Source organism: Aptenodytes patagonicus, chromosome 1 (assembly GCF_965638725.1).
Source record: "Aptenodytes patagonicus chromosome 1, bAptPat1.pri.cur, whole genome shotgun sequence".
In the NCBI taxonomy this organism is placed as follows: domain Eukaryota; kingdom Metazoa; phylum Chordata; class Aves; order Sphenisciformes; family Spheniscidae; genus Aptenodytes; species Aptenodytes patagonicus.
The window spans coordinates 67,445,851-67,461,036 of NC_134949.1; the positions used below are offsets into that span (position 1 = coordinate 67,445,851).

The 15,186-nt window shown below is 39.3% G+C and overlaps 1 protein-coding gene across 7 annotated transcripts in view; it reads right to left on the reverse strand.

Moving 5' to 3' along the window:
- Positions 1-15,186, reverse strand: part of FGD4 (FYVE, RhoGEF and PH domain containing 4) — a 112,241-nt gene that overhangs the window by 13,076 nt on the left and 83,979 nt on the right. For 6 of the 7 annotated variants that reach the window (XM_076340529.1, XM_076340554.1, XM_076340537.1 and 3 more), the window contains exons 5-8: positions 8,414-8,503; positions 6,149-6,294; positions 1,375-1,531; positions 82-220 (exon numbers count right to left, since the gene is read on the reverse strand). In XM_076340529.1, coding sequence (XP_076196644.1) covers positions 82-220; positions 1,375-1,531; positions 6,149-6,294; positions 8,414-8,503 — 532 coding nt within the window. Of the gene's footprint in view, positions 1-81; positions 221-1,374; positions 1,554-6,148; positions 6,295-8,413; positions 8,504-15,186 lie in introns of those variants that run through there. The other variant, XM_076340576.1, reaches the window with a different exon arrangement.

Sequence of the window (15,186 nt, forward strand, 5' to 3'; positions counted from 1 at the left end):
TTCCTGAAAAATATCTTTAATTTACAGTATCCTCTTACTAATATCTTATTACAGCTCTCTTAATGGCTAGAAGATACTTACTTTCAGCATCTTTCCAGTCTAGGGAATCCTGAGGCAATTTCCTTAGGTAGTCCTTTAGAAGCATCTCGTAGCGTGGAATACGTTGTACTGGTTCTAGCATGTGATGTTGCAATGTCAAATTTCCACACACTTTTTCCTTCTAAAAAATTGTAAACATATTTCAATGTAGTAGGCAAAAATGTTATTAGGATATAGTAAACTAAAAGTTATGAGTGATAAAACAAAAATGATGTATTTTGAAACATGCATGATAGAGCTTCTGAAAGAAAATAGAACTATTTATCCAAACCAAGTATTTAGAAATTCCTTCCTAAAAATAATTGCAAAAAGAGTTTTCTAAGTATCTAGTAGAATTCATAAAAGTCCTAGCAAAAAGAAGCTCCCAAACTCTGTAGTGTATTTTAACTGAATTTTGTAGTAACTCAGACAAAATATTTACAACTGAATTAGTAAGAACAGTTCAGGACCACGTATTAGAAAACAACTCTTAAAATACACCTTTATAACTCATTTATCTATCTGAGAAGGGAGTGCTTTCTTTGAGTTTCACTCATAACATAAACACCTCAGCAGTGTTTTAAGATGCATATTCATTTCCATAATCTTAGATGCAATTAAAAGATTACATTAAAATACACATAGTTGTCTTCCCTGGCTTAGAATCACAAGACCCTATAGAGTGGTAAAATTTAAGTAGAAATACCTTATCCTATTTCTAGCTGCTTAGTCTGCAGTAGGAAGACACATACCTGCCAAGTCACAGAGAAACCTACAGGGAGCACTAGAGGGTACAAAACGCACCTTTGAAACGAATGGTGCATCGCTTAACTGTTAAGCTTTCTTTACCTTTTGCGGCTCAGCATTTAGGATTATATACTTACTTCCAAAGCGTAGTGCTCTGCATAGCAGCACCGGTGTGAGCCAATGGAATACTTACAGATTCAGTGCAAGGATCTACAGTTGCACTGGTAGGACACTTTATCTTAAAACAGTATTTACTTTTGGTATCTACAACAAAATGTAGTATTTTTTTTAGTCTTCTCGTGTTTCAGCCTTTACACTTTGATCCTCTACGTTGCACTGGAAAGGCTGGATTTGTGTGGGTATTTGTGCACGTGTGAAGGGAGAAGGAGAAGAAACAGAATGTGGTGTGAAGCGGACAAAAACAACCACCCTTAATTCTAAGGGATTTGGTATTTCATTTTCTCTTTAATCCTTTTTTCACCCACAAACCTATATATTTTTTTATATATGCTTGTATTACTTGGAGATCTACATTATTCTTCCCATTACCTGAATGTCTTGAATAATGAATTTGAATTGAGGTGACCGTTCAGTCCACGTTTTCACCAATTCCATTGCGTTATCAAAATTCTTCACGTACTCTCCGTACATCTTGAGGAAAGGAGCTAACTTTTGCAGGATATCTCCAATTCTGGGGGTGGTAGTCCTGCAAAGTAAGAGGGCGGAATCTCAGAGCAAACAGGAAAGAAAGAAAGTCACACAAGGTTATAAAAACGGTTTCAAGCGTTTAACAGAGAATCCTCCTGTTCGGGATCGCCTCATGTAGGGTTCCAACGTAACCATTAAAACTGATGTGAGTTAACATGGAAAGATTGTTTGTATCCTCTTTGATCATGTGTAAGTGTGATAGGTCATGCAGAGCACTAAAGAAAGAAAAGCTATCTATAATAAAAAACTTGAAAGGCTTTGTTTACAAAACATGACCTGATTTATTTTATTTGCAGTTCCTTAAAACTATATTATCTTCTTTTGAGCATACTTTACCCTCTAAGTATCTAACCTGTGGTTTTGTTTGAGGACTAAATCCATACTGTACAGCTTCCCTTCTGTGCCTTATACAAATACATGTATTTACAACTTTTAAAAATCACTTTATCTAAGAAAACCTATGAAGTAGAGAGAATCCCTTAGATTCCAGTCTTTTGTGAGAACTTTCCCACAACTTTCCCAATTATTGACAGCATCTTCAAATAAAACAGAATAGTAAAGAAACTGATGGAGAGGCAGAGAGAAGCTGCACTCTCGATGCACGCAAAGAAAGCGGAACGGCACACATGCATCTCCGAGAACTACAATACGAAACATGTTTCACGTTTCATTTTCAAGGACAGATTCAGAAACTCAGTACCTCTGGATTTCTGGAAGTCTGAAACCAATGTTGTGGTAGTGGTCTAAAGCGAAGCAATCTACTGCAATTACTTCAGCAGTCTACTCCAACACACCACTTCTCCAAGAGAAAAGCTATGCATGGAATAGCAAATATTGCCAGGAGTGGCAAAGGCTGGTCCAGCTCCAGCTCCCTCTTGGGGGGCAGAAGATACCTATGCACGACCTGGCAGAGGTCTGAGCTACTGCTGGGCCTGGCAACTAGAGAAGGGGACAAGATAGGGTGGGAAGTTGGTCTCTGAAATCACCGAGGCTCTCCACCCTTAATTAGCTTCATGTGTTTGTTCAACCACTCTACATGCAAGCAGACACACACTTTCAAAGGCAAGCTAGCAATTTGAAACAAAAACCCACTCCTTTGATTCACTGAATGCTATTTCCCTGGGTTGTCATTTTATTGCAATGTAGCAGCATATTTTTTAACTGAAAATAAAATACAAATCATGCTGATTCCAATAGAACTGAAGAAAATGTGAATACATTTCTAAAGGTCACCAGAAAAAAAAAACAACTCGGACATTAAAGTTTTCTGATAAATTTAATGGATAAGCAATTACAAAATTTTGCAATTAAAAAAACCCCTTAAAGCAGAAAAGACTGTGGCAATCCATTGTATCTAAAGAAACTGGAAGAAGAAAAGAATACTTCTACTTAACTGTTTCACAACTATTACCAGACAGACAGTAAAAGAAAATCTTAAAACTTTTGTAAACCAAGAATTAAGAACAGTTTGCTACGCCTGCTCCTTGGAGACCTATGGCTGCTCATTTACACAGAGCACTGCAATTTCACTGTCTCTGAAGATTCAAAGTTTTCAAAACTACCTTCTGTGCACGGCCCTTCTTATATGCCCAAAGACACTGAGGCTGTAAAAGCACAAATTCATCATCATTTCAGGTAAGAAAGACAAGGTCCACATCGCACAAAGAGCTCCGGAAGAATAGGAAGGACAGGGGAAGTCTCAGAAAGCAGAACCTTCTGAGAACAGCATCCTCCCTTGATGGACTTACAAGTACAGATAACTAGTTCATCTCATATTCAAACACTACACACCACCAGCCAAAACATGAAGTTCTACTAAATGCCGTCAGGTCCAGGACAGTTACTGTTCTCTTGGATAGACAGATCAGGAAGACAACTATTACCATGGACTCAAACCAGCACTGCACTATTGCCAGGCAACAAAGATAGCCAGACAACAAGATACATTGTAACGTAGGTACAAAAACACTTCCTATTTCTGTGTTATCAGACCACAATAGTAGTCACATTTGCATTCTAAAAACTCAAAAATGAAATAGCTGACTCACTAATCATGAATTGTAGCATCTCATTTAAAACTGTCATGGCTGGAAGAAAACTAAGCAAAGGTCTGTAAACTCACAGCACAGCAAAGGTGACTACAGAACAGCTGCTTTCTCTTCCAATATACAAGCTAACAGGCAGCCAACAAAATTGAAAGTTGCGGTTTCAAAGCAAAACAAATCATATGAGTAGGTCAGCTCTGTAATTGCCAGCTTCCAAAACTTCGTGTTGAAAGAGTGAAATAATTTCTTTACCACCACCCCGACCCCAGAGGCTATCACACTGTGTTCTTCTATTCTTCCCCAGGTATCTGCTATGGGTCATCCTCGGGTACAAAAGACAGAGTTAGATAGGTATTTTATTTGATGTGGGATCACTGTTATGCTCTTTTCATGGGAAATATATTGCAACAAGGCTGTTTCTAGTGTTTTCAAGCCATATGTTGTAGAAGAGAGATTCAGCTCCAGCTGTTGCTCAACTCATTCAAAATGCAACTACCAGACAATTTCATTTCCACCCGATAAGCTTGGATTCACACTGCCTTTTCTTGTAAGAGAAGAACCTGCTTCTGATCGGCTTTCCCAGTTGCAAAACTATGTATTTTTTACCTTAAGTTTTGAAAACAAACCACAACTCAGGGAAAGTGTCAGACATTTTTATCCAGCTATTTTTATTGGAAGCTAAAGAACAACAGAAGAAGTGCATGAAGCTACCGACAGAACATACTTAAGTATTTTCTATGTCCAGTTAAGTGAACTGCTGAGGAAAGTGAAGTCTCTATCTGGCAGAAGCTGTTGTGCCAGACAATTTCAGAGACTGGTGATGGGGATAGAAAATTATCCCAAATTTTCTTTCAGCAATGATCAGAAATTGTTCTCTTCAACTGCACCCTTTCTTTTAACTCCTCCCAAAAGCATAATGTTTTAAGGACATTTAAACAGGCTGTCTTAGGTACAGCACAGAGGTTGTTTCCAAGCAACGTGGGAAAGACAATATCCTTATGATGCAATTTATTAGTTTTGCACTAATAGTCAAAGCTCATCTGCAAAAGCACTTTTCAACCTTTGAAGCTATGTAATTATACACACATTATTAGTGTGCAATTTAGCATTTTGCAAATACATAAGGTAGTGCAACCCATCTTTTGTGCTCTACAAAGCATCTAGAGCAACATTTTAAGAGCACATCACAAATTTCATTTCAAATATATACAGCACTGACATAATGTAGTGTAAGCTGCTTTTAAAACATCATTGGACTAAATTAAACTCCAGCTCTCATAAATATGTACTCTGTTTTGATCCAGACATTTTTATTTCCTATCAGATTTTTTCAATTGTTCAGAAGAAAAGGTTGGATTTACCTTACACAGTCATTCTGCAAGAAACATAAATTAAGGTGTAAACTTTGCTACATTCCATGATGCTTAGGTTTTATTTACTGTCTTCCATTATAGACTATACAGGGCTACCATGTGTTTGTACATGGTAACTATTCTATTTTAAAGAATCATCATTTTAAAGGGGAATCATCTCACAGAGTCAGGAGATATATAGCTTGTTGTCTAAAGCACCACTGTGTGGTCTGAGATTTTTTCATATATGTCACAAGAATGTATTACTTTTTTTTTTACTGTAATTTTTGACAATTAAGGTGTTATATGAAAGCGTAACTGGAAACGATATCTGGACAAACACTAGAATTCCTCACGATAAACCCCAGATAACATGGAATACAGCAACCAAACAGGTGCTGAGGTGAAACAACTGGATGAAACAATATTAATAGATTTTTATTGTTTTGGGTTTTTTGTGTGGGTTGTTTTTGTGTGTTTTGGTTTGGTTTTTTTTTAATGCGGTGTCCTCCCCTTTTCCCAAATAAGTTAGGGAAGCAGCAATGGTTTGGGACTTTTTTTTTTTTTTTGACAATTACTTGACAGACCAAACATACATGGCTATATTCTAGTATCTCCAGAATAGTACACGCCAAGGCAGGAGAAAGATACTACAACAGTACATGACCATTATAGAGCATATTTACACCTCAGCTATCCTTCTTGCTTGTTCCAAATAGAGGTCCTATCAAGAAAAGCTGAGGAAAAAACAACCCTAAAACATTCCTGACCTGGATGTGGATTTCAAACAGAAAACCAAAACACAGAAAAACAAAAACATATCCCACCTTATTACAGAAAGCAATAATGACAAAGGTTACTGTGCTACAAGGGTAGCACAAAACACATACATGTTATTTATCTCAATTTTGTATTCTGTGTGATGAATTCATCAGGTAGCACGTAATTTCAGTCTGAACCCCTAATTCAGCAAGGCATTTAATCATGAGAATCTCACCAGCTTCAGCAAGATACATGTCCTTTATTTTGAGCAGATGACACAAGTCCTCTGCTGAGTCAGATCCCGATGAAGAGTGGAAGAGCAGATGTTCTCCTACCCACAGTACTTCCTGGGCCTGGAGCACTTAATTATGAAGGTACCTTCCCTACATCAACCCTGTGACAGAGTTTCTACAGACACGGTTTTAGTAGTATATTAACCAGTGAATCGCCTCTTACCATTCTTGCATTCTTTTCTCAAGTTCTGGAAGTAAGAATTTACTGTGGAAGGCATTTATCGATGAAATATTAGAAAAGATTTTGTTAATCACTTCAGCTGGAAATGAACCTCTGTTGGCTTCTTCAAGGAGTCTGGAATAGAATACCTGCAATACAGAAGAAGAGCCCCAAACCTATCAGCCTATTATCTTTAATTAATGGAAGACCACCTATCCACCCCTCCTACTCCAACTGAGGCAAGATTAGTATTTCAATAATATAGACAGGTGGTGACAAACTCATTTATTGTCTTCCCCTCACCAGAAGTTAAAAGCTTCTCCTCCCCTTACACACCACTTTTTTTCTTGCGAGCCAGGAAAGCGCTGCAGGCGGAGCAGACATAAGGAAAGCCAAACTGAAGTAGTGCCATTTTGGATCAACTCCAGGCATCCTGTCTGTTTTAACAGCTACATCATCTCAGCTTTCCCAGTCTTCCAGTCGTATTTTCCACTCTTGCTTTTTCTTCAATTAGCATGATGTCTGATCACCATTAGCCCAACCACTCTCCTTGTATGCTGTATCCCCTTATCCTTCTGAAATCAAAGTAGCTGGCAGACTATGAGCGCTCCCCACATACCTTTTAAAGCACAAAAGGGGCCCAGTTCTGATCGGACTCTACTATAGTCTCTTTAAAAAAAATATATATTCTTTCCCCATCAGTGGGCTCTACCTGATTAGATGCAGCTACAAAACAGCTAGAGACATGTGCAGCTGTTGATGTGCACGTCCATAAAATAGTGCTTATGGGGAGCTGTGGTCCCTCTATCTCCCTCTCCTCTCCTCATCTCATCTCATCCTCTAACTCATGCTCGAACAGACTGCTTCTCCCTAGAAAGGGCTTCAGAAGTTTGGGAAAGGGCTTGGGGAAGAAGAAGAGTCTGAAGACAGGAACTTTAATAATCCCAACTGAGACAGCAAAAGTGTCTTAAAAGGAAAAAAGCCATAGACTTGCACATGTACTTCAAAACATGCTCACTTTGCTGCATCTCTGAGAGGACCATTAGTTAATTTTGACAAGTTACTTTGAAGACTATAAAGGTTACATAACTTTTTGACCACGTTTAGAAACATAACAGTCCCTTCCCAGTCTTCTGCTTTCCTCTCATTAGCAGCAGTTGAGCAGCTGTGCTTGAAACTCATTTTTCAGAACTCTGCCCAGTTAATGTTTGGAAAACAGGCATAAGAGTAATGCACTTACGATCACATCAAGGAAAATAATTGTACATTACCCATCAGAAAAAACCTATGAATGAAGTAAACATTTTCCTTTTTTAAACTCCTCTAAATCAAAGCTCTTTTTCTCGCAATACTTCGTCTTTTAAAACACGTCATACCCATCCCAATGTGGGTCAGCTAGGTAAATCCACTTTCATGAGAATGATTACTTAGACCCCCAAGCAGTCTGAACAATTATTATATCCGTTGAGGCTTTTTACTTTTTCCTCAACTCTGTGTACAAGACTTATGCATTAGACTTGAGAAATGTAAACAGTGACGTCTGAGAAAAATATCATGGGGTGAGGCAATGCATAGCTGTAGGTATCCAGGTGAAATGGATGTAGGTGTTATATAAGAAAGCAAACAAGGCTTAAAAAGGAAAATACTCAAGAACTACAGACTTTCACATTTAAGAAATATCAGTTTGAGTCTACAGAGCACAAGGATTGAAACCTCTCCTTGCAGAAGAGTAATTTCTGTTCACTTCAATAGGATTTAGTCTAAACATATAGTGGGGAAAATAGGGCATATACAGTTTAGAATGGGCATCTCCCTAGGTTCTTTGGCACTAAAGAAAAATTCTGTCCAGGTGGCTCAAAGATTTGAAAGATTTAGTAATTTTCTAGTGGGCAGGTGATTTCAGTATTATGAAATGATACCCTTCTTGTCCGTGTCACCAGAAGCCAAGAAATGAGTGAGCGTAACATCCATCCCCTTTGTTAGAAGGCCTACTAGTATGAGTTTTCCACTACTATTGCTTATGGTAACATTTACACACAGAGAACCTACTGCATTAATGTCCACAAAATGCTAATACTTTTAAAAATCCAGTGTTCTTAAAATAGAAACATAGGCAAAGTTATGTGGCAACTGCAAATGTCTGACTGAAAAATTTGGCAAAATGTGAAAAACATACAACCTTTTTATGTAATTTATATACACACTTAGGCATAACCATCCAAGTGAATTCAAGGCAAGAAAATAAAAACAAATTCAAGAAAAATGTACCCCATCTAGGAGATCAAGTCGGCTAACGTAGGCTTTTTCTGTTTGCAGAAGTTCACTGGCAATTTTGTGCCGTTTCTGTTCATCTGTCTCCTGGAGGAAAATAAAAAGAACTCTTAGGATACTGGAGAAAACATAATTCAATACTAACAAAAAAATAAAAAAAAGTTGAAAAGACATATGATTACCTTACAGTCCAAAATACAACTGGAAACCAAGTTTCACATTTAGTAATAGTCACCCCATTTTGGAAAAATCAAACTTCCCAGCGGTTTAATCAACAAATACAAAAGTCAGAGGAGGATAAAAAAAAGAAAATCAAACTGCTGAGTAAAACTCAAAGCCTGAAACATTTAGCATTTCTCAGTTTGTACAGGGATCTTTGCCAAAGCACCAACTCCCTACTTAACAGATCAGCTCACATCCTGGTAATCGAGTACCACTGACCTTTCAGAGCTGGAAGAACTGATTTGCAGAGTAAGAGGGAACAGATGGGATTAGTCGGTGTTCGCCCCCACCCCTGTTTCAAAAGTTATTTGAACTGCATGTTCTTTGCACGACAGAATTATTCAAAAATACCGTACAAAGTGTTTTATGTTCATCAGTACACTCATTGCTGATTAATTGTTGACTGCAATTAAAGGGCTCCTTCGCTAGGTCTTTATGGAAGTCACTTTTGCATCTTAAGGGAAGTTTTCACTTTAAAGTCTTTCATTCCACAAAATGTATTTTTGATTCTTCTGCTGAATGGAAACTTAAAACGTTCATTCAAATGTCAATATTAAACTAAATACGTTAGAATATAAAATTGTGAGTTGCTATGAGAAGTTACTTCAAAACAAGCAATGAAAGCACAGCCTTCTAAAATATGAAAACATTAGGGAAATGCCTCATGCTCACAAGTGTCAGATTCAACAAAATGACACTTCCATTACAAGATTTTTCTTCCAGATTTAGTGCTAGCGCTGAAAAGTGTTCACGTCTAATGACACCCAAGCCTTTGCTAAGTCAATGGCAGTCTTATCATGGCACTTATGGCAAAATGGTAATTTTCCAGACAAACCGTAAAGAGTCTTCATAAAAAAAAAAAAATAAAGAGGAGAGCTTGAAAGAGTTATTTCTGATTTCAAACTGCACACTGCTTTCCACAGGAGTACAATAAACATTTGCAAGTACATTTATAAAGATGGTTTGCAGGATACTGAATACTGAAGTACAGTCTTTTCATTTAAAGGACATCAGCGGCTTTTTTCCCCTTTTCAGGATTCAGTAAGTATTCCAAATTTGAACACATTTCAATTCTAGTCTGCAGTGTTAACAGTCATACTGCTACACAGCAAGCCTCCTCCCTAAATACAGGCTTTCAATAGTGACTTCAAAGCTGTTCATTAAATCTGTTTAAATCAGCATAGCAACCACAGTAACCTACAGAACAGCATTTTAAGTGCTGTCAAGAGACATTGCAGGGAGCTGAAGGATTAGCTATTACAGCTACAGCATGCCGTTTAATGCAGCCATTTACAAGGGATCTCACATGTGGACTTGAGGTGCAAAACCATGGAGGCTACTGATTCCTTGGCAACTTTATTTTTTTTTCTCTCTCCAAAACCCCACTTTCTCCCTGAAGCACTGCTACAGAACCAATCCACAGTTTTCAGAAAATTACTTGAACTAATTAAGAGAGGGAAAATTGTGCATGGCAGACTCAAAAATATCACACAAAATGAGCAATTCAGAAAAAGCATTTAATCCTCACTCCTGTGTCAGGGCAAATCCTCTTACTCTCTCACTATGCTCTGACCCCAGCTTTCCCATCCTCTCAGTATCAACTTTCCACATCCTCCTAATTCTTGAACCTCAGTCTCCTTTCTACATCAACCACACCACCTGACTCGGGAATCTTCTATTTGGGAAAAAATACACACCACAGCCGAGTTATCTTTTAATCACAGTGGCACGTTCTTATTCCAGCATAAGAACACCCACCTACAGGGTTAGATCAGTGCAAGAACAACACAAAATTGTATCGCTAGTTTTCTTTTAGGGAAGTCCTCAGTTTCCCATCTCACCATCTCAACATTTGCCCACGTTACATGAACTCTCAGCTGTGTTTTCTACTACTAGCTCCATCCTCCTCCCTACTCATTCTCCCACTTCAATGTGTTACCTAGCATCCCATCCAAAGAACGGCAGCTGGTTTCCACAAGGTGACTCCAGCTTCCCTCCTGTTGGAAACAACAGGTCACAGGCTATTTTGCTAGTCATGGCATCCGTCTCCTGTGGAGCTTTTCTTGATGGAAGTGGCAGCCACTTGTCCTGAGCTCACGGGGTGAACTGGGACCAGATGCGTGGGTGGGCACATGGGTCCTGGAAGCGCCATGCTACACAGCAAGGCGCATTTGGTGGAAAGACTCACCGCTGCGCGAAGCCAGTGCTGCAGCTGCCGTAAGCCAAATTTCCTGCTGCCAGGGAACTCATCTGCAGCCATCCCAGCTCTGCCATGGCACACACCACGCTGTGCTGCACCTCTACCCCCAGCTGCCCACCCACCCTTCCTTGCAGCAGGCACGCAGGGAGCGGCCGAGCTATGGGCTCAGGACAAGCAGACCCCGAGAAGGGGCTCAGGTTCTGCAGACCCAAATTGGGCTATTCGGAGCAGCAGGAAAGAACTCTCACAAAACAATTTGGAAATAAATCCCGAATGATGTTTTGTGACAGTGAGAATGACACGAAGCCATTTGTTATTAGAGCTGTTCAACAAAACAGCCTTGAAAAACCTTGTTGAGATAATGGGGGAAAATTCTTAAAAAGAAAAAAAACTTTAAAACCCATGGAAAACATTAAGTTAGTATTCAACTTCTGAGAACTTCAGTGCTTCCCTAAAGAACTACTGTAGCAAATCTAACAATTAACAGTAAAAGGGGATTCTAATTCTCTTTTAAGTTACAAGTTAAGCTTTATTTTCATTTATTAACCATAAATGCACACATCTCTTTTCACAAGTAGGGTAATAAGATAATAGAAATGAAAGAAATGGACACATTTTTTTCTGGAGAAGTTTTATATTTATCTCCTACTTATTTATCTCCTAAAATTTATCTTTATGCTTTTAGTACCTCAGTATTTACATTGGGTTCTTTGCAGTTAACAAAAAGTACTGAGACAAAAATTTACTACAAGGTATACCTGGACACATACTCTATCGCTTCAAGCACAACTTCTCAATGATTTCAGGGAACATTTCAAACTTCTGTGACAATCCGTATCACGTGGCAACTCAACGTATAAAAACAAACAGAAGTTGTTATTGTTCACATTAGCGGTGCAGGATTTCAACTGCTGATCAAAATATCGATAGTGTGAGATAGCAGTAGGTGTATCAGGCAGGACTGCAAACTTGTATCTCTATATGGATGCTTGCAGTAAATATTTCACCTGGGCCTAGTTACATATTCTTTAGTACAAAGTTGCACATCCTTAGAATCATTACATTACTGTGGATGCTTAAGAAATAAAAGCAAGTAGTTTTTACCTAAATTGTTCTTGAACTCTGAAATTAAGAAGAGGTATGAAAAATGCTGCTGAGAGTATGAACTTTTTGCATCTATGTTCATATTTCCTACCATTGTTTTTCCATTGTCCTAAACTTGCAAAAGTGATGCTAATTTAAAGCAGCCTTTACATAAACCTAAATCTCAGTATAGCCACAACTTACTATCCAAACCAAACAGGAGCCATCTCCTATCAACAAAACTATACCTACCAATATGATAGTGATGCTGTATATGATTCAATCCTATTTAGGTGTAGCCCTTGCCCCAAGGGCTTTGCAGTAATATATTACGCAACACAGACAGGGTGAGGGACGTAGAGTATGAACAAATATCATTCAATCTATGTTGTGCTTGTTTGTGTGTAATGCTGAGTTTGGGCTAAAGTAATGGAGTGGGCTTTTCTTTTCTAAAACCATTCATGTCATAGCTGCTTCATGATCCAAAGCTTTCTTCCCTAAGTATTGGGAATATAAATGTAAACTGCCAGGAGAATTTAAGATTTCCTTTAATCTCTCGAGTCCTCAGTTTCTGAAATCAAGGAAAGCACTAAATTTTGCAACAACAACAGCCCCATGCAGCGCTACAGGCTTGGGGAAGAGTGGCTGGAAAGCTGCCTGGCAGAAAAGGGCCTGGGGGTGTTGGTCGACAGCCGGCTGAACATGAGCCAGCAGTGTGCCCAGGCAGCCAAGAAGGCCAATGGCATCCTGGCCTGTATCAGAAATAGTGTGGCCAGCAGGAGCAGGGAAGTGATCGTGCCCCTGTACTCGGCACTGGTGAGGCCGCACCTCGAATCCTGTGTTCAGTTTTGGGCCCCTCACTACAAGAAGGACGTCGAGGTGCTGGAGCGTGTGCAGAGAAGGGCAACGAGGCTGGTGAGGGGTCTGGAGAACAAGTCTTATGAGGAGCGGCTGAGGGAACTGGGGTTGTTCAGCCTGGAGAAAAGGAGGCTGAGGGGAGACCTCATTGCTCTCTACAACTACCTGAAAGGAGGTTGTAGTGAGGTAGGTGTCGGTCTCTTCTCCCAAGTAACAAGCGATAGGACAAGAGGAAATGGCCTCAAGTTGTGCCAGGGGAGGTTTAGATTGGACGTGAGGAAAAATGTCTTTACTGAAAGAGTGGTTAAACATTGGAGCAGGCTGCCCAGGGAAGTGGTGGAGTCCCCATCCCTGGAGGTATTTAAAAGACATGTAGATGAGGCACTTAGGGACATGGTTTAGTGGGTGGTGGTGTTGGGTCGATGGTTGGACTCGATGATCTTAGAGGTCTTTTCCAACCTCAATGATTCTATGATTCTACTGCAATGAAAATCCTGAATGCTACCATCCAGTCCATTGCACAAATGATGGGTGAGTTTCTTGTATAGCAACCAAGAAAAGCAGTAAAGATCCTGGTACCCCTAAAGAAGCAAATCTTCTCAAGAGGATTTATCTATTTATATTGGGTGCTAAAGATAGACAGCTTTGTTCATGATTTACTCTTGCTAAAGATGAACATGAAATTGTAGAACCAGGAATAAGCTGGTAGAACCTCTCAAGTGTTGCAACAGTAAAACATTTCTTGGCAGAAAGTTAACTTAGCAACAACGTTTCACCCTATTTAAATCAAAACTTCACCTTTCATTTAGAAATGCACCGTCTCCACCAGGTTTTGCATCTGAAACAGCAGAGCCCCCAACATTGCCATTAAAAGGAGGCATCAAGTAAGGACTTTATTAAAGATGCGTAATGGATTCCTCCCCATCTGTGGCATGCATGCAGACTATACCCCTACTTCCTACCAGTCTCACAACAAATACCGAAGCATTTGTCGTCTTATCTTCAGTTAGCTCTAGCAGCAGATTTCTCACAAGATGTTATTCAGGAAGTTAATTGATTGGGATGTTCTTGTACTATTCAGCCCCCACGTTTTAGGCAAACCAAATTTTATGACAGAAGGTGCTTCTGCTGCAAGGCAAGAAACTTTTCACTTTTAATTGTCTTTTTGCTTGTGATATTTGTGGTTTGTGATTTTCAACCTAATTCAGTAAATAAAAGAAATAAAGCACGCTCTGCTCTGGTCATTTGGGGAAAATGTTTCAGAACACTGCCAAATTTATTAAGTTTTGTCTCAACTTTTCCAGAACCTGCAATAATCTGACTCTAGTCAGATCTACAGTGATAAGGGGAAAAAAAAAGAGCAACATTATTTCAAAATAAGCTTTCTTTTCCACGTCTAAAAAGTAATTTCTGCTCTGGTTTTGCACCATTCCCCAATTTAATTCACCCTTTCCAGCAGTGGACTTTGTTTACTTCTGCTGTACATGTATGTATTTACAAAGAAATAGCACCACTTTCTTCTCTTCCTTGAATTAGGAGATATGGCATGCAAGAGACAAAGAAGATATATATTTTTTGATACTGATGCAAAGTATCAGATGCATAATTTAAAGTTTGTCTATGACTCACATGCATCTGCTCCTATTGCTTTTACTCAATTGTACCTACACTTGCTTAATTAAAAAGGGCAGAAGAGTGCTGTTAGTCAGTGCAGTGCAACTTCAACTGGACTGCATCCCAGTTTTAAAGATTCTTTACTAAGTGGGTGCTTAGCAAAAATCACAGTCTAAATGCTCTTACTTCTTCCCAGTGCCGGCTTGGACACAGAAACAGCTTAAAGCTCTATCAGACCTCTCCTGTTCCTCATCGCCCTCCCCGCTATTCCGGACAGCATGGCAGCAGCTACTTAGAGCTCCACAGGACTGATTTCAATCTATAGGCTGCATTAATCCAAACTAAATCAGTGTTCGATTTTGTAAAGCGTGGTCCTTAGATCAGTCTGTGGTAGACGTGCTTCTTAATCTCACTAGACTAAAGGGGATGTCCTTGTATCGCAAGCAAGCTGGTACCTCAGGAAGTGCTGCTGTGACCCAGTTCAGTTTTAAAGATTCGGTTCTCCACCGATGCTGACTTAAGAGTCATCCTGCATGGGTTTTGTTTGTTTCGGTTTTTTTACCCTTCAAGCAGCAGCAAACAATACATCTAGTAACAGTTATGTTACACCTCACAATTTGACTCTTGGTCAATACAGGACAGATCACACGTGTTGGTCCCAGCAGCTCAAAGACAGATTTTGATGAGATTGTTGCCATTAGCATTTGCCCAGTTCCTTCCTGGACTTTACAACAGGACTGCCTCCCATTTCTGCTTTTTCCTGAACACGCTGCCAGCACCTTACTGCGTGACT